We start from the raw sequence: 27176 nt of genomic DNA, 5'->3' as shown, positions 1-27176 counted from the left end.
AATCTAACAGCACATTAAAAGGATCATACACCATGATGAAGTGGAGTTTATCCCAGGAATGCAAGGATTCTTCAATATATGCAAATCAATCAATGTGATACCCCATATTAACAAACTGAAGGGTAAAAACCATATAATAATCTCAATAGATGCAGAAAAAACTTTTGACAAAAGTCAACACCCGTTTATGAAAAAACTGTCCAGAAAGTGGGCATAGAGGAAACCTACCTCAACATAATAAAGGCCATAGATGACAAATTGACAGCCAACATCATTCTCAATGGTGAAAAACTGAAACCATTTCCTCTAAGATCAAGAACAAGTCAAGGTTGCCCACTCTTAATGCTATTATTCAACCTAGTTTTGGAAGTTTTACTCACAGCAATCAGAGAACAAAAAGAAATAAAAGGAATCCAAATAGGAAAAGAAGAAGTAAAACTGTCACTGTTTGCAGATGACATGATACTATACATAGATAATCCTAAAGATGCCACCAGAAAACTACGAAAGCTAATCAATGAATTTGGTAAAGTAGCAGGATACAAAATTAATGCACAGAAATGTTTTGCATTCCTATACACTAATGACTAAAAATCTGAAAGAGAAATAAAGGAAACAATCCAATTCACCATTGCAACAAAAAGAATAAAATACCTAGGAATAAACCTACCTAAGGAGACAAAAAACCTGTATGCAGAAAACTGTAAGACACTGAAGAAAGAAATTAAAGATGATACAAACAGATGGAGAGATATACCATGTTCTTGGATTGGACAAATCAACATTTTGAAAATGATTATACTATGCAAAGCAATCTGCAGATTCAATGCAATCCCTATCAAGCTCCCAATGGCATTTTTCACAGAACTAGAACAAAAATTTTACAATTTTTATGGAAACACAAAAGACTCCGAGTACCCAAAGCAAACTTGAGAAATAAAAACGGCGATGGAGGAATCGGGCTCCCTGACTTCAGACTATACTACAAAGCTACAGTAATCAAGATAGTATGGTATTAGTACAAAAACAGAAATTTAGATCAATCGAAAGGATAGAAAGCCCAGAGATAAACCCACACATATATGGTCACCTTATCTTTGACAAAGGAGGCAAGAATATACAATGGAGAAAAGACAGCCTCTTCAATAAGTGGTGCTGGGAACACTGGACAGCTAAATGCAAAAGAATGAAGTTAGAACACTTAACACCATACACAAAAATAAACTCAAAATGGATTAAAGACCTAAATGTAAGGCCAGACACCATAAAAGTCTTAGAGGAAAACATAGACAGAACACTCTATGACATAAATCACAGCAAGATCCTTTTTGACCTACCTTTTAGAGAAATGGAAATAAAAACAAAAACAAACAAATGGGACCTAATGAAACTTCAAACCTTTTGCACAACAAATGAAGCCATAAACAAAACCAAAAGACAACCCTCAGAATGGGAGAAAATATTTGCAAATGAAGCAAGTGACAAAGGATTAATCTCCAAAATTTACAAGCAGCACATGCAGCTCAATATTAAAAAAACAAGCAACCCAATCCATAAATGGGCAGAAGACCTAAATAGACATTTCTCCAAAGAAGATATACAGATTGCCAACAAACACATGAAAGGATGCCCAACATAACTAATCATTAGAGAAATACAAATCAAAACTACAGTGTGGTATCACCTCACACCAGTCAGGATGGCCATCATCAAAAAATCTACAAACAGTAAATGCTGGAGAGGGTATGGAGAAAAGGGAACCCTCTTGCACTGTTGGTGGGAATGTAAATTGATACAGCCATCATGTAGAACAATATGGAGTTTCCTTAAGCAACTAAAAATAGAACTACCATATGACCCAGCAATCCCACTACTGGTCATATACTATGAAGAAACCATAATTCAAAATGAGACATGTACCACAATATTTATTGCAGCACTATGTACAATAGCCAGGACTTGGAAGTATCCGAAGTGTCCATCAACAGGTGAATGGATAAAGATGTGGCACATATATACAATGGAATATTACTCAGCCATAAAAAGAAATGAAATTGGCCTATTTGTTTTGAGGTGAGTAGACCTAGAGTGTCATACAGAATGAATTAAGTCAGAAAGAGAAAAATAAATACCGTATGCTAACACATATATATGGAATCTAAAAATTAAAAAAAATGGTTCCGATGAACCTAGGGTCAAGATAAGAATACGATGCAGAGATAAAGAGAATGGACTTGAGTACACAGGGATGTGAAAGGATAAGCTGGGATGAAGTGAAAGTGTAGCATTTACATATATACACTACCATATGTAAAATAGATAGCTAGTGGGAAGCAGCTGCATAGCACAAGGAGATCAGCTTGGTGGTTTGTGACCACCTAGAGGGGTAGGATAGGGAGGGTGTGAGGCAGGTGCAAGAGAGAAGGGATATGGAGATATATGTATACATATAACTGATTCACTTTGTTATACAGCAGAAACTGGCACAGCAGTGTACAGCAATTATACTCCAATAAAGGTGTTTTTTTAAAAAAGAAAATATAGCAATGAACAACAAGAACAACAAAAAGTTTGAGTCTCTGTCTTATCCCATATATAAAAAAAAGGAACCCAGCGACTTCCCTGGTGGTACAGTGGTAAAGAATCTGCCTTCCAATGCAGGGGACATGGATTTGATCCCTGGCCAGGGAACCAAGATCCTACAACCTGCAGGGCAACTAAGTCCATATGCTACAACTACTGAGCTCACATGCCTCAACGAGAGAGCCTGTGTGCCACAAAACTTCAGAGCCCACACACTCTGGATCCCGTGTGCCATAACTATAGAGCCCCCATACCCTGGAGACTGTGTGCCACAACTAGAAAGAGAAAACCTGCATGACACAACTAGAGAGAAGCCCATGTGCTGCAATGAAAGATTACACATGCCTCAGTGAAGATACTGCATGCTGCAACTAAGACCCAAGGCAGCCAAAAATAATAATAATAATAAAATAAAACAATGAACTCAAAATGGATTGAAGACTTAAATGTAAGCTTAAAACCATTAAACTCCTAGAAGGATACATGGGAAGTAAGCTCTCTGACATAAGTCTTAGCAATTTTTTTGGTTATGTCTCCTCAGGCAAGAAAAACAAAAGAAAAATAAACAGATGGGACCACATCGAACTAAAAAGCTTTTGCGCAGTGAAGGAAACCATCGACAAAACAAAATGGCAACCTACTGAATGGGAGAAAATATTTACAAATCACATATCTAATAAGGCTTTGATATCCTTATACAAAAATATACAAGGAAATCATATAACTCAGTATCAAAAAAAATCTGATTGAAAAATAGGCAGAGGACCTGGATGGACATTTTTCCAAAGAGGACATGCAGACGGCCAACAGGTACATGAAAAGATGCTCAACGTCACTAATCATGGGGAAATGCAAATCAAAATCACAATGAGATACCACCTCACACCTGTCAGAATACCTATTATCAAAAAGACAGCAAGTAACAAGTGTTGGTGAGGATATGGAGAAAAGGGAACACTTGTGCACTGTTGGTAGGAATGCAAATTGCTACAGCCACTATAGAAAACAATATGGCGGTTCTTCAAAAAATTAAAAATAGAACAACCAGAAGGTCCAGCAATTCCACAGCTGGGTATTTATCCAAAGAGAATGAAAATGCTAATTCAAAAAGATAGTGCACCTCTATGTTCATTGCAGCATGACTTACAATAGCCAAGGTACGGAAGCAACCTAAGTGCCCATCAATGGATGGATAAGGAAGGAAGATGTGGTGTGTGTGTGTGTACAAACACACCATGGAATACTATTCAGTCATTAAAAAAATGAATGGAATCTTGCCTTTGGGACAACATAAATAGACCTAGAAGGTATTATGCTAAGTGAAATAAGTCAGACAGAAAGACAACTACTACGTGATTTCACTTATTTGTGGAATCTAAAAAAACAAACACATATACCAACAGAAGAAAACAGAGACAGACTCATAGATATAGAAAAACTGGTGGTGCTAAAGGTAATGGGGGTAGGGAAATGGACAAAATAAGTAAAGGGTTTTAAAAGGTACAAACTTTCAGCCATACAATAAATAAGTCATGGAAATGTAATGTACATCATAGGGAATACAATCAATAATATTGTAATAACTGTATTGTGACAGATGGTTACTGGACTTATTATGGAGATCATTTCATAATGTACATAAATGTGGAACCACTATGTTATACACCTGAAACCAATTTTGTATGTCAACTATACTTCGATTTAAATAAATAAATAAATAACTGTCAGTGATGTTAAAAAGAAAAATATATTGAATCACTACCTTGTACACCTGAAATATAATTGTAGGTCCATTAAAAAAAAAAAAAAAAGAGTTGAAGTCTGTGTCTCCTTTCCTTTGAATTTGAGATGGCTTTGACCAAAAGCAGAAGAAGTGGTGCTATGTGACGTCTGAGTCTGGGTTGTAAAGAGCCATGTAGCTTATGCATTGTTTGTTAGAACATTCACTCTTTGAGTGCTAAACCATCATGTACGAAGTTCAATTACCTGAGCTACCTTGCTGTGAAGAAATCCTAGTGACATGAAGAAGCTTAATGTTATAGGTTGTCTGATTGATTGTCTCAGCTGACTCTAGCCTTTAAGACATCCCAGCCAAGGTGCCAGATATGTGAGTGATTGGCCCCTCGATGATTCTAGCCCCCATATATTCATGTCATATCATCTGAGGTAACACATCATGGAAGAGCATAAAGCCATCCCTGTTTGCCTTGTCCGGATTCCTGATGTACAGAATCTATGAGCATATCAAAACAGATCTTGCTTTGTGTCACTAAATTTGGGATGATGAAGGACTGGGTCATAACTTGGATATCTCAGCCACTCCTTTTTACTCTTTTCCCTGTCATGCTGTCCTGTTGAAAGGATTTATTGAGCATCATATTCTTATCTGGGTCTTGCTCTGAGATGGCTTACTTCATTCAGTTGTGTTAACAAGGAGTGTGAGGGATGTGCCCTAGATTTGATCCTTGCACAGAACTGAGTTTGAAATGACCTTTATCACCCAAACATCTTTTAAATTTTTATTGACAGGGTTTGGGAAGAAGTAGCATCTGCAAGCCTTTCAAATCTCCACATTTCTGGACTCTCTTTTTGGGAATCTTTTTTTCCCTGTGCATAAATCAGTCAAGTCTTTGTGAGCTTGTTTTTCTTGTAGTAATGCACCCAACACAGCTAAATAGTAGCCAACACATGCTATATATTTGCTTTCCAACTCTTTCCCTTAGGGGTTCATTAAGTAGGTGATCTGCCTTCCAAGTTATTGCTAGTGATATGAATAATAATGGTTTTGCCACTGCATGACATGAAATTTAATCCTTCTTAACTTTAATAGTTTTCCTACTACTCACCCTCTAACCAAATACCCAACATTTTTTTCTTTTTTGTTACTCTTTCTCTAATACTATTTTTAAGTCAGTCAGGGTGTACTGCAGTAGTAAAAAACTTCAAACTGTCAGTCTCTTAAAACAACAAAAGTTTATTCTTGCTCACACTCTGTAACCATTTTGTACTGGCTAGAGGCTATGCTCCATGATGCCCACATTTGGGAACTCAGGCTGCTGGAACAGCCACTATTTGGAAAATTGATGCCGAAAGCTCAGCTTCTCAGTACACCAGTGCCAAATTGAATCTTGGAAACAGAGTTTTGGGTAAAGAAGAAAAGGAAAACTTTGTCACTTTCCCAGGCAAAGGGGGACACAGTGACCTCCTGCCTCAAAAAACTATGTGTCCCCACTTGGAGAGGATAGTGAGAAGTTCTATAGTAATGGTTCAAAGAGGGTGTGATCCACTCATGGACATTCTTCTGATGGGTTGATGGTGAGGTAAGTAGGAGTCAGCATCATCAACCTTCAGGTTCCAACTGGTCTGGGGACTACTTGCTTGTGGGCAGCATACCATTGTTAATCGTTAACTTTTCCCACCTGGAGGGGGTTTCAGCATCTGTAAAACAGCTCAAAGATATTGTTGTGTATATCCTTTGATGGGAAACAAGGACCTTGCCCCAAGGCTGCACTATTGTTTCTCTTGACTGTCTGTTTCTCCCCTATCTTGCATCCCCTCCCTTCCCTAATTAACAACTGCTTGAATTTGCCCCTTGGAACTCAGGGAAGGTCACGGAGGCTGAATGAAGGCTATTTCCAGTAATCAAAGAAAGGGGGGACACAGAAAACCTTTGTGCCCAGGAGCTCCACAGGGCCCTGTCCGGTATTAATACTGTTAGTTATCATGGCAGAGGAAACAACAGGCCCAGAGGGTTTCAGTTCCTATTAAATTCTCTGTCCCAGAATTGACACACTACACTTCCACCCATGATTCTTTGGCCAACAGGTTTTATGACCCAACCATACCACATGTAAATCAGGACATGCAATACTAGGATGAGCCTGGAAGACAAGAGATCTATTTGCTGAAGAGCAATAATGAGTAACACAGTGCACAAGGCATCGGCATCTTCATAAAATAGTAAGGAATAAACAGACCAAAGTTGAATGAGAGCAAGAGCCCAGAGAGGTAAGCAGACCCACTTTTCCTCCAAGGGCATGTGCTGAACCCTTGAATTGGATTTCTATTTTAATTGCTTCATGGACCTTGGGGAACAGAAGACAAACCATATCACTTTCAAGGTGGATACTCAAAAAGATGTTAACCAGTGTAGTGGAGAAGCACAAGAAAACTCTTTGCACATCATCTCCATCTTCAGACCACTGCCAGGGACTGTTACAAAGTCCTGCCTTTTTGCACAGAATGAAAGAGGGAAACTTTCCAGAAGCTTGCAACAGTTGTGCATGCTTTCATTGCAGCTCAAAGCCAGGACCTCAAAGGGCAACACATTTAGTGGATGAACCAGAAAAAAAAAAATTCACCTGGCTAGAGGCAACTTGCCCATTTAGAACTTGACTCTAATTAGAATGAGAGGGATAAAAGAGGAACAAAAGTAAGAGAATGAGGGGGATGAAGAAGAGGAAAGGGAAGAAAAAGAAGAAAAAGAAGAGAAAGAAAATGAAGTTAAAGATGAAGTCAAAGAGAAGGAAGGGGAGAGGGAGAAAGAAAAGGAGGAAAGAAGGAAGAGAAAGAAAATGGAAAATGGGAACTATCTAACCACTTGCCCTCAATCAGGCAGCTTTGAGACTGACATTGGCATTTTGTGTGTGGGAAAAATGTCAAGAACTTAGTAAAAATGTACCTTATATATGTATAACCACAAAAGATGTATCCAAAGTATATAAAGAAATTCTACCTGTCAACAATAAATCTAATATAAAAATTCACCAAAGACATGCGCAAGCATTTCACAAGTTGGGAAACATAAAAAGCCAATAAACAAACATAAAAGGATTATCAAATTCATTAATAATCAGGAAAATGCAAAGTAAAACTGTAGGCAGATAGGGTAGGAGGGTCCCCAAAGGAAAAGACCACATTTGGCTTCTCTTTTTCTGGCATAAAAGAAGCCATTTTGGCCTGAGCCATTTTAGTGATCTAAGCATGGCTGCAATGCTTGCCCTTGAAAAGGTCTCGTAATTAATGATCTCAAGGGAACAAAGGAATGCAGGAACAGAGAAAAGACAGTCAAACAATAGTGCAGTGATAAAGCAGAGTCCTAGTTCCTCCTCAAGGGATATATGTAATAAAGTATCTTTGAATTCTGTAGGAACTAAGCCCCCCTCCCCCCAGGTGGAGGATGGAATGATTAAGTTGACCCTCCTAACTTCAATCAACTAAAACTTGGACTCTGTCGACCTTTGCCCTAATTCTATGCTGAATTCTCTGCTCCAGCTCCTTCATGAATATACATTTACCCTTTGCTTAAAACTTACCCAATTTTTGGGAGATTGGGATTGACATATATACACCAACATGTATAACATGGATAACTAAGAAGAACCTGCTGTATAAAAAAATAAAATAAAATTCCAAAAAAAAACTTCCCCAATTTTGCTGTTAGGGGAGACACTGCTTTGGGAAAGACCCCCTTACTTTCCACAAGTAATAATAAATCTTCCCTTACTTTCTGCAAGTAATAATAAATCCTTCCTTCTCCAGATCGTTGGCTTGATTTTGTCTATTTTATCAACACCCACCAAAAGGCAAACCCAGTTTCCGGCTAACAAACTCACAATGAAATATTTTTTACCCTTATAAGAGGCATTATTCTGCTGAACATTTTATTGGGATGTTAAGAAGCGTTGACACGAATAAAGAAAGTCCAGTGTAAAAAAAAAAAAAAAGCAAAAAACCCCTCTATCTTTTAGCTCAAATCCAGCAGCAGAGGCCATCTCCTGGCCATTTACCATCCTGATTCCCAAACTGGGTGGTCGGCAGCGATGGGCAAGTGCAACCTTTAGCAGCTTGAACAAGCTTCTCACTTCACAGAGGCCTAGAGCGGAGTTTTACAGAATGTATTGTCTCTGAAAAAATGTGAGATATTTAAACAACGTAATTATCACAAATTAACAGAAGCCGTTCTAAACTCCACCCACTTCTTTTAGTTCTCTCCACCAAGAGATTCATGAAATGATTTGGGGACTATATTTAGTTTATCTGCAAAGATGGTTTGTACACCAAATCAGCTGCCGCTGCAATAGTACAGATGAGAGTGGAATTTTTTCTTTTTCTTTTAATTCGAGCTTCTTAAAGTAAATCCTCCTTTACTCTCAATCGAGCCAGAGCAGTGGTTCTCAAACCATACTGTACATCAGAGTCACCTGGAAAGCTTGTTACAGCACAAAAGGCTGTAGAGTTTCTGATTCAGCAGGACAGGGGTGGGGCCTGAGAACTTGCATTTCTAACAAAAGTTTCCAGGTGAGGCTGACATCGCTGGTCTAGGGCCACCCTTTGGGAACCACTGGCCCTTATCTCCTTTAGTTTCTCAAGCACTTGACCTGTTTAAGGTTCATTCTAGAATGATAAATTGCCTCTGCATCAAAATTACTTTAATTGCAAGGTGTTAAAAGTTTTAATATGTCAAAGTTGCAAATAAATGAATATGTATATGTAAATAAAAGGTCTTGCTTTAATATGCAACTTTTGAATCAGTTCTCGCAGCAGGTAAGATCTCAGATCAATTTTCATAATGATTTTGTTAACTGTGCGATGGAGTTACTTCTTTTAGAACTCCCCTAACATATTAACAGAATTTCACATTCCAATAGTATTTTTAGGGTCAATTTAGTTATCACTACACTGAAGCAAAAAGTAAGCATTTGTGAACTTTAGGAATAAACCTATCTATAATTCAAAGTTAATCCTAACAGCTCTTTGATTAAATTAAAGGGTAGGGGAGTGAGATTGTTAGGGGAGTGAGATTGTAAGGGAAGGCAGCCAACACAGGGTGGCTTAGCAACCTACTAACACTTGCGGGCAACTGAAGCCTGCACTGTAGAACACACACCTACGAGTTAACCCCCAGAGGAGTGAGGGATTTGGTATTTATATACCAGTTCCACTAAGCCCTCGGTGGAGGATTATTCCGGGGGCATTGATTCCATAACACTTTAGCATGCCACGTGGATGGAAAAGCAGGCTCCAAATTTAAAAGAGCATTCTCAGAGAGGTGTAGGCAGTTGGAATTCAGCTGCTGGACAGCACGTGAGCAGTTTTAAGTGGGGGCTCCCAGATTGAAAACCAGGTCTAACTGATGTCAAAGCCATTGTTTTCTGAGTCATTTCTTACTAATAGGAATCTGCCCCAGGTGTTCGTTCCATGACTGAGTGAAATTTGGATTGAGATCACATGATCTTTTGGACTGGCACTTGCTTGCATCCTCTCCAGAGCAAGAAAAAGTTCTAAGAATTAACTGTAAATTTGGCCTTAATGTTCCTTGTTAAAGCCAAATGTTTATAATCGGCTGAGTTTCATATTGTGTAGACACCCTGCATTTACTGGATGTGTAAGGGAACCACGGACTGAAACCTCCTGCTTTGGCCAGGCATGATGATAAATGGCTTGCGTGAGCTGTCTCAACAGGAGGTCCTGATAAGGAACACAGTGCTGTTGCCGAACACTAACCAGGAGAATTCGAGAGGGGCCAAAAAGAAGGAGGAGACTCCAGCCCATAATATGTTCTGCCACACTCCCAGAAACCTTGCACTGGAATCTATCTTGGCTGAGAGGTGCGAGCCAAGAAGGCAAGAGGAGAGTTAAGAAGGATGCTGAGTCAGACCAAATATGGGTACAAGCAAGATGACTGGCCAGAGAGTATCTGGAAAGCTAATGAGATTATCATCATCATAAAACGAGACTGAGAGTCACGTGGCAGAGCAGTTCTCCTGGGTTCCCCTTACCCTGCTGCTTTCCCCCTGGGCGCCCTTTCTCAATAAAGTCTTTTGCTTTGTCAGTACGTGTGTCTCCTCAGACAATTCATTTCCAAGTGTTAGACAAGGGTCTACTCTCGGGCCCTGGAAGGGGTCCCCCTTCCAGTAACACATGCCCCATTCATTTCATAAGCTCTTTTTCATATATGTGCATGATGCTAACATGGAATGAAAATGAATGGGCAGCCTATTCCAGTACCAGTTAGGCAGCAAAGGCACATGCCCCGGGGAAGAAGCAGCCTTAGGCAGAACTGAGTTAAAAGTGGCTTTAGGCAAGTACTTCTCTAGGTTTTTAATTTTTACTCATTCTTCTGCCTTTTTTTGTTTGTTTGTTTTTTCTTCTGCCTTTTTAATGTGACAAACACCTAATCCCCTCCTGTTGCCTCCTCCTGTTGCCTCCCCAACCCAACTTCTTGTGGCTTAGGTGTACTACCTGTTCTTTGGCAGACAGCTGCAAATAAAATTTCAAAGTCTAAGCATATGTTTGCTCTCTTAATGTACACAACAGAAAACTAAATCTGAACTTTGGAAAAAGTCTATTAATAATTGACAAATAACAGAATTGTCAGGATGTAGAAAGCAACACAGGGAAAAAAAAGAAAAATATCCCAGGGTTCGCAACAGGAAAATGTTCACCCGGCTTGTTTGCATCAGTGATTATGAACAACATGCTAAATCCATACTTCCAAAGTCTATATATGACTATTATAAATCTGGGGCAAATGATCAGGAAACCTTGGCTGATAATATTGCAGCATTTTCCAGGTAAGAATTTTTTTAAATCATATTTAAAAATTACACAGAGACATTCTATCAAAACAAGATCTTTCAGCTTTAATGTTGATGGTGTGGAATTATTTGTCTAGATATTATGCTTAGTAGAGAGGCGAAATTCATAGCGCTGTGAGAAATGTTGGGCTTTAAACTTGTTTGAACATATTCCAAGCCTGGGAATCTTGAAAAAAGCTAACCCTAACTTTCCTCACTTGGAATTATGTGGATACATACATTTTTATACACTTAACTGTGTATAAAAATGGTGACAAATTCTGATGACTCCATTTCCTTTTTCTCTGAGTATGACAGTGATGGTCTATTTTATGGTGTAGGAAACTATTAATATTAAACATAAGATAACCATCTTATCTGGTCAAACCAGATCGGATGGTTGCCTCAGATGTTCCCATCCTGCTGGCTTTCCACTATCATTCATTTTGATTACCATTGTCTAAATTTTCACCTTAGATTCCAGTTTGTCCATATAGCATTACTCTTTCAACTTTGCTGTTTCATCTCTCCTTCAAAGTGCTTCATCTCTCTTCCCAAATTAGTTTTCCCTTGACTTTCATATTTCAAAGCCCAAGATGGTAGATATCATGGTTTATGTTTTCTATTTGTAATAAAAACAAGAAACAAAATAACTTTGAAGGAGGAAAACCCCTTTTTCTCTCAGCAATTAGGAAATGGTTTATTTGCTGGAGCAGGGGAGGCGAGCCCTCCATATACTATAGTCTTTGGGGCTCATTCATCTTATATAATAGCTTTTAGTGAAGCCAGCAAATGTCGCGGGCACTCATGGAGGATGAAAAATTAAAGAAAACAGGCAAAAAGTATCCAGGGGAAAGAATCTGCCTGCCTTCCTCATTTCTTCTTTAGCCTAGAGCAAAATCACTCAAAATCATTTTTCTATGTGTAAGTTAGGAGAAATGAAATCATTCTAACCAAGGTGGTTCCTGGCAAGCAGCACCGATTCATCTGCAAATCCATACAGGAGCCTGAGAGTGGGGTGAAAGGGGGTGGGGGGCTTCCCAAAGCTCCTTCAAGCCTTGGCTTTGTCTCAGATCTTTTCTGGGACGCTGGGAGAGCTATGGGAAGGGAAAAGCTGGCAAAGAGTGGAGCGGCTTAAAATTCTGCATGATTTTTTCCAACTGTTATGTAATATTTTGAGGTCCCTTCAACATTTTCTGCTCTTGGAAGATGCCCCTTCTTGGGCCCATCTCAACTCATCACCAGGTGATGTGGTTTGCCTATTAGTAGTCTCCTGAAAGCAACACTTGAACACAAATAGGTAACTTTGTTTTTTTTTGTTTTTTTGCGGTACGCGGGCCTCTCACTGTTGTGGCCTCTCCCATTGTGGAGCACAGGCTCTGGACGCGCAGGCCCAGTGGCCATGGCTCACACGCCCAGCCGCTGCGCGGCATGTGGGACCTTCCCGGACCTGGGCACGAACCAGTGTCCCCTGCATCGGCAGGCGGACTCTCAACCACTGTGCCACCAGGGAAGCCCACAAATAGGTAATTTTAACCAAGGAAATTTCAGGGCCTTGACAGGATGATGGAGTTGGTGTCCCTCAGCATTCCTTGGGGCACAATGCTCAGGTGACCACCTACTCCACTTATACACAGCCTTCCTCACCCCTTACCACCCTTCACCCCATGCTAGTTGATTAATTACCTCACACATTAAGACTCTCAATGGGCTCAATTCAGTATTACATGCTGAGGATAGAGCAGTAAGCCAGATGAAGAAAATTCTTGTCCACAGGAGCTTACATTCCAGTGGATGCACATTGACCTTGGGCCTCCATAGTGCTGGTGGGTTGAATTGATGCAAACTGGACCCAAAACAATTGGCCCACTGGAGGCCTTTAAGAGGAAGCAAAGGGGTGTAGCAAAGCAGACAGAACACCTCTTCAACCCTAGAAATTCTAGAAACCCGGTGAGACACAGAAGACTGTGGTGACTTCCAAGATGTGGACTGGAAAAGTACCTCACAACTTCTGTGAATTACCTGGTTCTGCAGTGAGTATTCTCAGCTTACTCAGCCTAAGTACTGAGTAATTTAGGGTCAAGACACAGATAATGAGAATGAGGTTTCAATGCCACCTTTTCCACGAACCTTGATCATTCAATTTTGTTCAGGTTTAAAGAAGGGAAAAATGTATTAATCAACTTTCTCTGGAGGAGAGAGGATTATTATCAACCACCTGAGGAGTTTTTATTGCAGCACACATTGCCTATCTAACATCCCAGCTCCTCCTTTGCTGTGTAACTTGCTGGGTGGCCTTTCAGTCCTCACCCTGTGTCATCAAGCTGATCACGTGGAACTAAAAATAGATGTTCTGCAGAGGTGGTGGTGGCTTTGGCTTGATGGGATGAAGGCAATCAGTCGGAAACGTCTCATTTGATTCAAATGAAGATGGCAAAATAAACAAACTCCAGATAACCCCTTGTGACACAGTGACAGAGTATTTTAAAGACAGTTATGACATTTATACCCCTCCCCATGCCACAAGTGTAGCAAATGGTCATTCACAATGACACCTTTTATCTCTGTACCAGCCCTGACAACCACGATTTGGAGTTCTGGGGACACAGGCCACTTATGTGACCAAATGGTTGCTTGGAGGTATTTCTGGCTAAGACTTGGGGCTCTAATCCTACTGTGTCCACTCCCCACATAAAAAAGGACAAATAAAGTCAAATAGATAGAACCACCCAGAAGAACAGTTTCCTATTGCAATTATAACAGGAACAGAGAAAAATGTCAGCTTGCTAGGTTTCATGGGGCCTGACCTGATTGGAGTTAATTTTCAAAAGAACAGTACTTTGTTTCTCTTACACATTAACTCAGGGTATCTTTCTAAACCGTGATCTGCACATATTTTGCGGCTTCTTGTGAAATTATCATTGACGGAATATAATTCTCTGATTTGGGTATTTAGAAGTCCTGTAATATTAGAAAAGGAAGCTCTCCTCGTCCCTCGCAGATCACTTAGCGACCCGGAAAATTGTGTGGTTTTCTTTCAAATAACAGATGGTAAAAGTGAAATCATTCCCTCTCTTTAATATTTGAGAAGCAATCTACACTTACCAGTGGCACTGGCAGTGTTCTTCTCATAGGTGTAAACGTCACAGGATCATTCAGCTCATTTGCACAGGTAAGTAAGCTGCTTTTTCTCTTGCATTATGAAAAGCAGCTAATTGTCTCTTGTTTTTTGAAGACACACACACACACACACACACACACACACACACACACACACACATATACCATTTCAGGAGATTCACAGGCCTTCTGAAACTTAACTACACACGGAGCCTTTCCAAAAATGGCTTGACTATTTAAATATGTTTACCATACTGTGTTTTCTTCAGACTTAAATTCCTGCCCTCCTTCTTCCTTTACCAGGGTGCCTCAGAGGTTGATAGTAATTCAGTTAAATAATCTTAAAGATCTCTCGATATTACAAATGAATGGTAAAAAGTATGGTTACAAATACTGTGGTGTATTTTATATACATATATACACACATTCTGTAGGTTTATACATATATTTCATGTGTTTTTAATGCTTAGAATAACTAATTTCGAGAAATTAAGATGCAATATGATCATCTTACTGGACTTATTAATTCAGTGTGTTGAGTTGGTGGGATTCAATAACAGCACAGGACTTCAAAGCTGGGTGATGAGCAGGTGTCTTCTTTCATCAGTGTACTCCTCTTGAGGACTGTGTGTATCACCTGATTTATGATAAATTAAAATCAAGGTCCTTGTTGGATGTGAAAATGTTGCAGGAAGGGGGACCCCTTCCAGGGCCCGAGAGTGGGCTCTCGTCTAACACTTGGAAAAGAATTGTCTGAGGAGACAATCATGCTAACAAAGCAAGAGACTTTATTGGGAAGGGGCGCCCGGACGGAGAGCAGCAGGGTAAAGGAAACCAGGAGGACTTTTCTGCCACGTGGCTCGCAGTCTTGGGTTTTACGGTGATGGAATTAGTTTCCGCGTTGTCTCTGGCCAATCATTCTGACTCAGGGTCCTTCCTGGTGGCGCACGCATCACTCAGCGAAGATGGATTCCAGTGAGGAGGATTCTGTGAAGTTGGTAGGACAGATCACTGGAGTCTCCTCTCCTTTCGACTTTTCCTGAATTCTTCCGGTTGATGGTGGCTTGTTAGTTTCGCGTTCCTTACCAGGACCTCCTGTTTAATAAAACTCATGCAAGTGTTTACTATTGGGCCTGGCCAGGGCAGGCTGTTTCAGTCAGTGGTTTCCCTAACAAAATGGATCGCAACTTTTGCCCCACTTATTTTAACTCAGGAAACTATGAAAGAGGTTTATTATTCAATTGGCTCGATTATTTTGTCAATCTTCATAACTTTTTCCAAAGTGGAGGTCCTATAAGAGCAGAGTCCAAGGTTATAGTCAGCTACTGTTTTATGTAAGACTGTGGAAAAAAAATCTCTTAAATTGGGGGATGGGATTGGGTGGGGCTTGGAGAGCTATTGGAATTACCTGACAAGGTTAGTTGTAATCGCTCTTTGGAAGATTTCAAAATATGGAGGACTTTCTAGAGAACATACATTTCCCACTCCATTGATCTCATCTAATTTGGCCTAGGAATTGCATTTTGTGCATTGGTTGACGGGTGTCTGTAATGCCATCCTCAAGGCAGGAAATAACGTGTGTGGGAAGCAAGAACAGTTATTTAAGTGACTGCGCCACCTAGTGGACAAGCCTAAAGCTACTGCCTGGAGATGGAAGTAGCTTGCCTTAAAAGGGGGAACCTTGCCTTAAAAAGGGGAACTGGATATTTGAAAATGTTCTTTCTGCCACACACACACACACACACACACACACACACACACACACACGGCTGATGCCCCGCAGCTCTGTGTGTATGCTTCATAAAAGCTTTCATTGTTTCCTCAGCTCTATGTAAATATTAATGCCTTCCAAGGCCAGCGTGCCAACGGCTGCTATTAAATCTTTTTCTCTCATTCTAATAATACACTTAGAGATGATTGGTAGTAAAAAACTCTCTTCAAGGCTTCTGCCTCTCCCCCATCAGAATGGAGATCAAAGAATTACGCTGTGAGGGTCAGTCGAGAAGAACAGACTTCCAGCAGCAGAGCATGTGGTGTGACAGAAAATCATGACAATTATGATGTTCAAAGGAATTGCAGAGAAATCACAGTTAAACTTCTTTATTATGCTTACAAGGGCTGGATGTTTTTACTTTATTATGTGAGGAAGGGTTATATTACAGACCCTTAGCTATTCCTCAAGGCAGCACGAAGACAGAACTTCTTCTTCTGCTACAGGAAGTAGGCTTCAGTTAAGACTTGGGAGGTCTGATTTATTTTGGTGACTCCCTTACTAAATCACACTTCACTGTATTGATAAAAAAATCTTGATCTATCTAGAAGCAGAGTTAAATCTAGGTCCTGAAAGGTAAGTGCTAGTTAGGTACGTATGTGTGTGTACTCACATGTTTATTGCCTTAGTGCTCATTAGGAATGGGGCTGTATTTTTTTCAGTTTTAATCAGTTACTAATGAGGAGAAAATAATCCTGAACAAATAAGAGATACAAATTTTGCTGAGAGAAAAGAGAACTAGTTTTCCTGTAAAATTTACTAGTTTGATTCTTGGTTTGTTAGTAACTTTCATTGCTACACAAAAGTATTACAGAAAAAGTAACTTAAGATAATGTTCAGGGGTCAAAAATTCAAGCCAAAAACTCGTCTTTGCCAAATAACATTGTTCATGAAAATGCTCAATTAAACTAAAATAAAAACTTCCCTTATCATCATATTTCAATGGATACTGAATTCAGATCAAGGATTCTGAAGAAACCACATCAAATTTTAAAAGTAGTTCCCTGAAGCTACTGTCTGTAAGAAAAAATACTGCTGAAGTAGACATAGGATATCTTCTTAAACTGTAATCTAACCTCCATGCCATTCTATACCATCTTGAAAATGGCTTGGAAGAAGTGAAATGAAAGCTATATTCACACAAAAACCTTTAAGTGAATGTTTATAGTGGCATTATTTATAATCACCCCAAGTTGAAAGATTCCGAATGTCTCTTATCTTGAGAATGGATAAACAAACTGTGCTACCTTCTTACAGTGGAATACTAGTCATCAACCAAAGAGAACAATTATTGATGCATGCAGCAATATGGGTGAATCTCAGAAGCATTAGGCTAAGTGAAAGAAGCCAGACTCAAAAGTCTACATACTAGAGCTGACCTTTGAAAGTGGGTTTGAACTGAGCAGGTGCACATATACAGAGATTTTTTTCACTGAATCGGTGCTACACGATCCATCTTTGCTTGAATCCGTGAATGTGAAACTGGAGATCGGGAGGGTCCGACTGTAAAATTTTTTCACTGTGCAAAGGGCTGACCCCCTCCACCCACCCCGCCCCCCGCCTTGTTCAAGGGTCGACTATATATGATTCCATTTGTATGATATTCTTGCAAAGTAAAACTATAGGGACAAAAAAAGAAAAAGATCAGTGGTTGTTAGGGGATTGGATGGGGGAGAGTTCCACTACAAAAGGAAATGGGGCAAATATTCAGGATGACTGAACTGTTCTAGATCTTGATTGTCTGGTTACACAACTTCATGCGTTTCTCAAAGGGCAAAAAACCATACACTCAAATGGTTTAATTCTATAAAATGTCAATTATACCTACTAAGAATAATGGCTTGAGAAGTTTATTATTCATCTTATTGTTAACTCTCCATCTTAACAACTATTAAGATTTACCGCATTTCCTTGAGCTTTGTAAAGGACTTTGCTTGCTGGGAAAAATAGAAGAATGTTTTCTCTTTCTAACTCAAATGTAATGTCAAAGCTTTGGTTATGCTTTTGAAATTCTAAAACCTTTTTTTCTTTTTCAAACATTCTAGGTGGAAGCTTTATCCACGAATGCTCCGGAACGTTGCTGAAATAGACCTGTCGACTTCTGTTTTAGGGCAGAGAGTCAGCATGCCAATCTGCGTTGGGGCTACTGCCATGCAGCGCATGGCTCACGTGGATGGGGAGCTTGCAACTGTGCGAGGTAGGAACAAGGTTCTCACTCAAAGGGACAGAAATGGGCTAATATTTAGTGACTCCCTTCTCTGTATGCATCAAGCAAACACTTCCCTGGATGTCTTTATACTCACAAAAGTTAAGCTCATTGACTGGCATCAAAATGCCTGTTCTTGCATGTCCTGCTCTTCTACCTTCTAGCTGTACGACTCTAGCAAGATACTCAGTTTTATCAGCTGTAAAATGGAGATAAAAATAGTACCTACCTCCTTGGGTTACTGTGAGGATTAACTGAGTTCACATATATAAAGTATTTAAAACAGTGCCTGGCACAGAGTAGTGGCTCAATGACTTTTAGTCGTATTATGAGTATCAATATCAATATCTCAAAATATCGAGGTCTGAGAAACGGACTCACCCGTGGTCACACAGCTAGGCAGTACAGAGATGGGCTCAACTTCATGGCTACCTAATTTCAAAGCCCTTGCTGCTTCCCCCAAACCACATGATTCTCACCATCAAAGAGCAAATGCAGTGACTTGGTTGTGTTTCCTGCCATGGTTTTGGACCATGATTCATTTACTGATAGGTTATATTCCCAGTAGAGCATTTCCAACTGCCTTAGGAGGGAATGATGAGAAATTCAAATATGATATGCAGAAATTCCTAATTAGGGCTAATTTATTAACTTCCTAGTCCCCTAGCAACTATGAATGTTTGAAAGGATATGTGCAGTGATAAATCTCCCCACATTCTGCTTCAGAAACACATATAAAACTTGGTAATGAAGTCTATCTGATTTTTTTTTTTTTTTTTTTTTTGATGCTGAGCAAGGCAGGAAATTCAGGACCAAAGAGCAGGAACTAAATACTATTTTAAAACATTTTCATTTTAAGAATTAAGGATCTTGTGGATTCGCTTCCCTCCTTGAAATGTCTTTCACAAAACACTGCCTGGACTGTCAGCATGACACAGTGAGGTTGTGCTAGAGAGACTTACGTTAGAGTCTGGAGTCGCTTTAATTGTAGGACCACACACAGATAAGTGTGGCCACAGCCATTTGTCTACAGTAATCCTGAAATATTGAGAAGGAGAGGGAAAAAAGGGAAATGTATCGGTCTATTTAAAGTTAGGATAAGAGAGGACTTTCCAAGAATGCTATAGATAGCAACCAGTGAAACAAAAGCAAACAAATCAGCACACACACAAAAATGGAAATTTCCACACTCTCAAATATCTATAAAAGTTTAAAACAAATGACCAACTAAAATGAATTGAAAAATGAGACTGCAAAGAGTTAATGTCCTTCCTGTGTAAAGAGCTCTTTTATTTGAATAATAAAATAACATATAACCCAAAAATGGAGTAAAAGATGCAATTGAAAAAAGGCAGATAAGACATTCACAAATGGAGGCATAACAATAACAAATAAATGTATGAAAAGCATTCAATTTTTATCCCATCCATAATTATCAAATATAAAATTATAATTTTATTTTCTGAATATCAGATTATTATTTTAAGATTACATAGGGTGATTAGGTTATACGCATGTTGAAAATGTGCATTTTCAAATACTGGTAGGAAGAGTGAAAAATAGAATAATCTTTTTAGAAAATAATTTGACACTATGTATCAAAGCTTTGAAAATATGAATTCCAAGTGATGTTATGAATTCTCTTCTAGGAATGCCAAGGAAATAATTATGATTTTGAGGAATGACATCTTTGCAGGGATTTTCATGCCTGTTATTTTTAATAAGAAAAAAGTCAGGAAAACACTCGAATGTCCCATATTTGGAGATTGGTTGCAAAAAATAGGATGCATAAATATGGGCTAAACACTTAAAAATCATATTATAGAAAGAGTTGAGTGGCATGGAAATATGTTACAATATAATAATTTTTAAAAAGCAGTTACAAACAATAATAAGGTCATATAATATATTTATTTTTGAAGACCAAGAACGTAGACCACACTTTACAAATTTTTATTTATGAGTGATGGGACTATTCCTGACTCTATAGTCTTCTTATTTTGGTCCATGTGTATACAGTTTTCTTTGAATTATTTTGCAAGAAGAGACCAATAAAAGCTAAATTTAAAAGAAGAGAGAAAACTGGAGAAGGAACCATGGAGTGGAAGCTAACGAAAGGAAGTGAAGAAGGCAATAAGCAAAGCTCACTTGGTAAAATGCCCTGGAGCCTGTAAAGTATTTTTACATATATCATTTTATTTGCTATTTGACAGGTGTCACTGTCCCCATTTTATGGGCAAAGAGCTAGTTCCATAGAAAGCAGGTTTTCATAGTTAGTAATTGATAGGACTTACTCTCCAAATCACCTCTGATGGCTCCTTACTTTTTCTGGAGGTGGGGTGGAAAGAAAAATGAGAAGAAAGCTTACTTAGAAACTATAATTTGACAGCCTAGGCAGTACTGTTTTATCTAACATTATTTCCTTCTAGCATTAACCATGAAACATTATTAAATGCCTATTGGAGTCTTATCCCTTTAGATTTATTTATTTATAAAATGATTACCATGTTCCAGGCACTTTTCTAAGCACATTACAAGTATTAAAACATCACATCCGGGCTTCCCTGGTGGCGCAGTGGTTGAGGGTCCGCCTGCCGATGCAGGGGACACGGGTTCGTGCCCCAGTCCGGGAAGATCCCACATGCCACGGAGCGGCTGGGCCTGTGAGCCATGGCTGCTGAGCCTGCGCGTCCGGAGCCTGTGCTCTACAACGGGAGAGGCCACAGAAGTGAGAGGCCCACGTAACCCCCCAAAAAAACAAAAACAAAACATCACATCCCCTGAACAGTCCGAAGAAGTAGGTACTATTATTAAGCCCATTTTATATAGGAGAAACAGAGGCACACGGCAGATGCCCAGGGTCACACAGTTCATAAATGATAGAGATGGGATTCAGACCTAGGCAGTCTGGCTCCAGAGTCTGGGCTCTTAACCACCTTGTGCTGCTTTTAATTTCCAGAAAATCCCATAAGTATCATGAAGGGAAGCCCATGTATCTGTAAATCACATTCCCTAAAAGTAATTAATTTGTCACTTAAGGTGCACGCAGAGCAGACCCCGCCGGGGGAGTGCAGGAGACTGAAATACTTGATAGACATTAGCATAAGGTAGAACAGGCAGAACAAAGAGGATGTGGTGACACTGAGGACGCAGAGGAACTGACAATGAAAGGTTATACACACCAGGTTGGAGAAGCCAAGATCCTGAACACATTCCTGTCAGGGCAGTGACATGACTGTTTATATTCCAGATTTGTGGTAGAATCATCCCTCAAGGATTTCAACATTCTTAAGGTTTTCTTCGACCTTCCAATTACTGTCTATGGATTGATGGTCTTTTTAATATTAAGATTAATCCCCCAAACAGGTGCTGATCCGCTCATAACAAAGAGTATTCCTTGGCTGATACATTTTGATGGCAGGTTACTTGGAAGGAAAGAATGTGTGCCTGGAACAGATGCTATTGGTGCCCAGGATATATTCCCTTATTACTTCGCATTTTTATCAGAACCTGCAGCTTTTTGCCTAACATTTTCTCTGGCAGCAGGAGCTGATGAATGGGGGTGGTGGTTGGAAGTGGGTGAGTGGAAGGGCATCCCTCTGGCTGGTGGATAAATACCTCAGCTCTCTTTGATCAGGATAACTGAAGCATCTTCTAATCCCATCACCCAGGGTTTCCCTAATAAGACTGAGCCCCAGTTGCCTTCAGAAGTTACCTGCCCATTAGCACACCCTTCACTGGCTGCCTCCCATCCCTCTTTCACTTTCCTACTCCGTCAGCTCACCTTGCCATCATTCCCAAATACAAGACTCAGGCTCATAGCATTGTCTCATTGTCAGTTTCTGGAAGAATGCAAACCAAGACAATGACTAACTGAGTATTTGTACAGCCACAGGCAAATTTAAGGAAGAGTGGAGGAACGTACGTATTTGGTAGACACTGCTTTCTTTTCTCAAAACTCAGAAAATCAACATGGAATTATGCAGCTGATATTTGATTTACTCTATCATTTCCAAATATGGAAACTCTCTCAAGCTAGCCTGATCCTTGGGGAAACTGTGAGATCTATGCATGGATGTTGCTGTGGAGGATTTTTTTTCCCCACCCTCCTAATTATCTGGCCCCTAATCAAGTTTTCTTTTTTCCAGGGTCTTTGTCCTTAGCTAGAAGGAGAAACTGGGGCCAAGTTCAGAGGGTAGGGGTTAGTTAGAAGCCATCTCTGGAGAAAGTGTTCCTGTTAGCCTGGTCAGTAAGAGTAGGTGAAATAAAATCCCCAGGGAATGGTCTGGCCTGAATAATTAGAATGAGCATCTAGAAAGTTCTGGAAGTTGCTGTGGTACCATGGTCTTGCCTTCGCAGCTGGTTCTCCAGACTTCTTCATAGAGACTTGCTTCAGGGGTCATTTGGTCTTTCTCCTTACCACTGTAGGACATGTCCGCATTTTGAACTAAGCCCAAGAGCAGAGCTTTCTTCTTTACATGACTGTGTGGTTGTAGAGTGACCAATGGAGCTACTCTTCCTTCATTTTCTAAATGGCAACGAGTATAGGGTTGCCAAATAAAATACAGGGAACTAGTTATAGTTGTATTTCAGATAAAAACCAAATCATTTGTAACTGGTATCCTATGTTTATTTGCTACAGCCGGCAACCCTAGTTAAATGAGAGATCTTACCTCTAGAGGCTCTTGTGAGGGTCACATGAGATAAATACTAGGAAAAGCTTCCCAAAATGGGGCTCAATTTTTATTTGCCCCTGAGATTCCAAGTCCCTAAAATATTTCTCTCCCATACATTAAAAACTCACTTTCAGAAAAGTATACTCCATTTATAATATCTTAGTGGGAGTAAAAAATTGCTCTTTTTACTTTGTTAAAGATGTTTTTGTTTTAAGCTTTATGCAGGAACCTCAAAAAATGACTTTAAGGGCCAGGCTGGTAATGTAAATATCCAAGGAGGGATGAAGTTAAGAAAACAATAATGCAAGCTCAGTGGTGGGGAGGGTACCAAACCTAGATTGCAGGTTCCATCGAAGGAGGGCAGCCACATCTTGGCACTAGCTAACTGATGCCCCATGGGAGTGAGGATGTGGGGTGGTTGCCAAATCTTCAAAAATTTAAGAGAAGCCAGAAATCTTGATTTTAATGTGCAATGTCCTGGTTTTTAAATGTTGGCAAATAAATCAAAATTCTTTAAAACACTGTTTGGAGCAACAATGTGTGGGCCAAGGCAAATACTTTTGTGGGCTACAACTGTCCCCTGGGCTGTCCAGCTGGGGCATCTGATTTATGTGGAAATTCACCACTAACTAGTTTCACTCTCTAGGATTATGTTTCCTCACTGATAAAGTGAGCTGCTTACATGTGATCAGTGGTTCACTTCTGGTGTCGCAAGGAGGCTGGAGTTGTTTCCAATGATCTCAAGGAAGTTAAGTGTGTCACTGAGCACACAGCTACTTGTGTTGCTTGTTGGGACTGAAAAGAACGGTGCTTTAAAGAAAAAGTTCTGCTGCTAAGACAAAAACAAAAAGAATACTCAAAAACATAAAACTCCCAACAGGAGTAGATGATCTTTACAATTTTTTTCAGCATACAAATAACTGGTTTTGTGCCCATTTAAGATGACATCAAATACAAAAAAAGAGACCAAAGTCAAGACCTGCCCCTCCTGACATTGCTGAAATCCCCCCTCTCTCCTTTACTTTCCACTCTATGCCAGCCCTGGAGGATATAGACTGTGGAGTGAGCATCTGCCTACATTGGATTTTCATTTCTCAAAACTGCATTCTTGGGATAGAAGAGAACGATCAGATAATTACTGATCTCTAGATCTCGCTGAAAACAAATAGGTGTTTAATAAATGCTTACATAAATTTTAAAAGTGATACTTCAAAGTCTTGTGGAAAATGATGATAACGACCATTTATTTAGCAATTAATGTGTGCCAGGCAATTTGAATTTATTAACTCATCTATCCCTGACCACTGTCTTAAAATGTGTGAGCCCCAAGCCCTGAGGATCTTTCTCTGACTCCTGTGCATGTGGAAACTGAGGCTTGGAGAGATTAAATACCTTGCTCAAGGTTATTAATCACTTACACAATGCTGTCTATAATACCCTGGTCAGTTGCTGATATTTCCAAATGTCATTAACTGCAGCAAGACCCCTAAGGCAAGCTGTATGCTATAGTCTTGTAATATTTACTATAAGTGTTTTATGTTTTTACAGTTTTATCCTTTTAGTTTTGAGAGTATGGAATAAGCCACAGAATATGAAACTTATTAGGAAATAAGAGCCTTGTGCAAAATTCAGGAGCATAAATAAAGGGGCTTGAATTTTAAACAAATGAAAATTAAAACTCTTTTAAGATGGAAGGAAAATAACCAGAAAACACTCAGTGGAGAGCAGTTTGCTATGCATTGTTTTATGAATAAGAGATTTATTGCAGTGGATGATTTAGTCAACATTTTAATAATTGACAATTATTATAATATTTAAGCAGTCAGATAAATGCCTCTACTTATAATGGCATATCGTTTGAAACTCTACTAGATTGGTTTTTGATTTTTTAAGTTTTATCCTTCACATAAGCCTCAGGGATGAATACAGAATCATTTCTCCAAAATATTTAAAATATTGAAGAAAATAGCAATAATAAACATAAATGCTAGTAGCACATAAGGGAGGTGGTCTCATTAGGTTAAATTTCCATCTTGCAAAATAAGTAGAACATTTCTGATTTCTCAAAGAACCAATTAACAAAATGCTTACTATAGCATTGAGGCTTTTAGGACATTATGGTGAAAATCTCTCTGGTTTTATGCACAGTAGCTGTAATAAAATTTTATTTTGTACTCCATGGAGGTATGCATTAGCTCTTTTGCTCCATTTAATCATGGGAAATCAAAAAGAAAGAGAAAAAAGGAGATTAAATATTTACTTATCCTTTTGCTTCTGACTTGTTATGTGGACAAATGCCACATGAGGGAGTGCTGGGACCTCAAATAGAGAAAAATTAAAACCCACTTAATGCATTCCAGGAATGCTCGGCATATTAGTAAATTCTTATTAAACTGTCAAAAAAAAAAAAAAAGATTTAAAAAAGAAATTCCTGCCCCTGGATGCAATTAGAGGCTACCACACAGAATTTGATGGGTCATAAAACCATTAAGTCTAAACACTTTCTTTTTGAGCCTAAAAGACCAGAACATTCCAAAGTGAAGTTTGGGGACTCAGCTATGACTTGGCCACCTATTAAGGTGCAGGTGGAACAGATTGCAGAGTAACACAAAGACCCCAAAGAACTGAATTAGGGTGTAGGTGAGAGCTTTAGCTGTTGAATTTTCTGGATTTTCCGAGATTAAGTGATCAGCCTTAACACTGAGTGAAAGACCATTCGGCAGGAAAAATTGTCATTTCCTTTACTCCAGACCCAAACGATGTATTTTTGAAAGCTTTATTGATATATTTATGTGTTGTACTAGGTGATCAAGTAGATATACATTTCAGCATACCTACAAGGAAAATATCACCATTATTCTTAATTTTATCTAAATCCAGGAAAAGCACCAGATTTGCTTTAAATGAAATTTTACTCTTTCTGAGGTGAGTGCCTTTTATGCACCAGGTGCTTGGACTTTTCATCCCTATTATTAATCCTCGCAATAGATCTGTGAGGTCATTATTATTTATCATTCTCCTCAGCTGACAGTGGAGGAGAAGGACACCTTTGACCAATGTCTAGTGTTGGTGAGTGGTTAAGATGAGGTTGTTGATCTGTTTCACTCTAGAGTTTAACCCAGTTATTTGTCTTCATCCATTATTTTATCACTTTTACAGAGAAGAAACAAAAGTAGGGAGGAGTAAAGGAGAAAGGATAGTTCACTAAAACTTTGTTCAAATTACATTAGTTAAACATTTGGAAGGGGATATCTCTTTGCATCATTGTAGTAAAAAAAATCAATTCATACCTTTTCTTGCTTTTATTTTCAAACTCTTTTATCTCAGTTTTGTGTTCTGGACCTTCTTTTTCAATAATCAAAAGTCAGTAGGGGCTTCCCTGGTGGCGCAGTGGTTGAGTCCGCCTGCCGATTGCAGGGGACACGGGTTCGTGCCCCGGTCCGGGAGGATCCCACATGCTGCGGAGTGGCTGGGCCCGTTAGCCATGGCCGCTGAGCCTGCGCGTCCGGAGCCTGTGCCCCGCGACGGGAGAGACCACAACAGTGAGAGGCCCGCGTACCGCAAAAAGAAAAAAAAAAAGTCAGTGGACATGCTCTTTCTGTACATACACTCACACATGTTACATCTACATACACATGCATATATATTAATGATTATGGACATCTTATATATGCATATATATAAATGTATAATTCATATATAAAATTTTTCAAAAAGTGATAGATTCAGTGTTGAAATCACTTTGCAATGAGACAAACTTCATTAATCCAAAACAGCTATTAAAAAATTAGACTCCAGCTATCTTAAAGACCAACATCAAATGAAATAATTTCTAGTATTTTGCACCAGAATTTCAGCTATTGATCAGCTTTCTCAAGAGCATGAGAGTGCTTCTTCTCAAATTATTAGTGTGCCTGATGACCTTAAAGATGTGACAGTGAGAAGTCAGAGGCTGACATATATATTCCAATACTGAGGTTGTTAAATTGAGAGAGGTTGATTGAAGTCACCACGTGCAAACCTGATACTCCTTGAAACCATCATTAAAAGGCATCTCACTGTGGTGTCATCTCCATGCCATCAGCCAGTTATGACAGGACCTGACGACTGAATAAAATGACAGAATAATAACCTGGGAATCGGTATAGTAAAGCTACTGTTTTTGTCTATTGCAGAATTCTGCCCCAGAGATAAAGTAGGAGCAAGGAAGGGAGGGCTAAGATGTCATTGGACTAACTGTT

General features: G+C 39.3%; 1 protein-coding gene across 1 annotated transcript in view; it reads left to right on the top strand.

The window, feature by feature from the left end:
* Positions 1-11022: 11022 nt before the first annotated feature.
* HAO1 (hydroxyacid oxidase 1) overlaps positions 11023-27176 on the top strand; it is a gene marked incomplete at both ends in the record, with an annotated part of 64456 nt that continues 48302 nt past the window's right edge. The window contains 2 exons of the mRNA XM_079945928.1: positions 11023-11159; positions 18099-18250. Coding sequence (XP_079802054.1) covers positions 11023-11159; positions 18099-18250 — 289 coding nt within the window. The remainder of the gene's footprint in view (positions 11160-18098; positions 18251-27176) is intronic.

This window comes from Stenella coeruleoalba, assembly GCF_951394435.1.
Source record: "Stenella coeruleoalba genome assembly, chromosome: 15".
Lineage (NCBI taxonomy): Eukaryota > Metazoa > Chordata > Mammalia > Artiodactyla > Delphinidae > Stenella > Stenella coeruleoalba.
The sequence above is the reverse complement of the archived record's forward strand: the minus strand, read 5'-3'. Positions and strand labels throughout refer to the sequence as shown.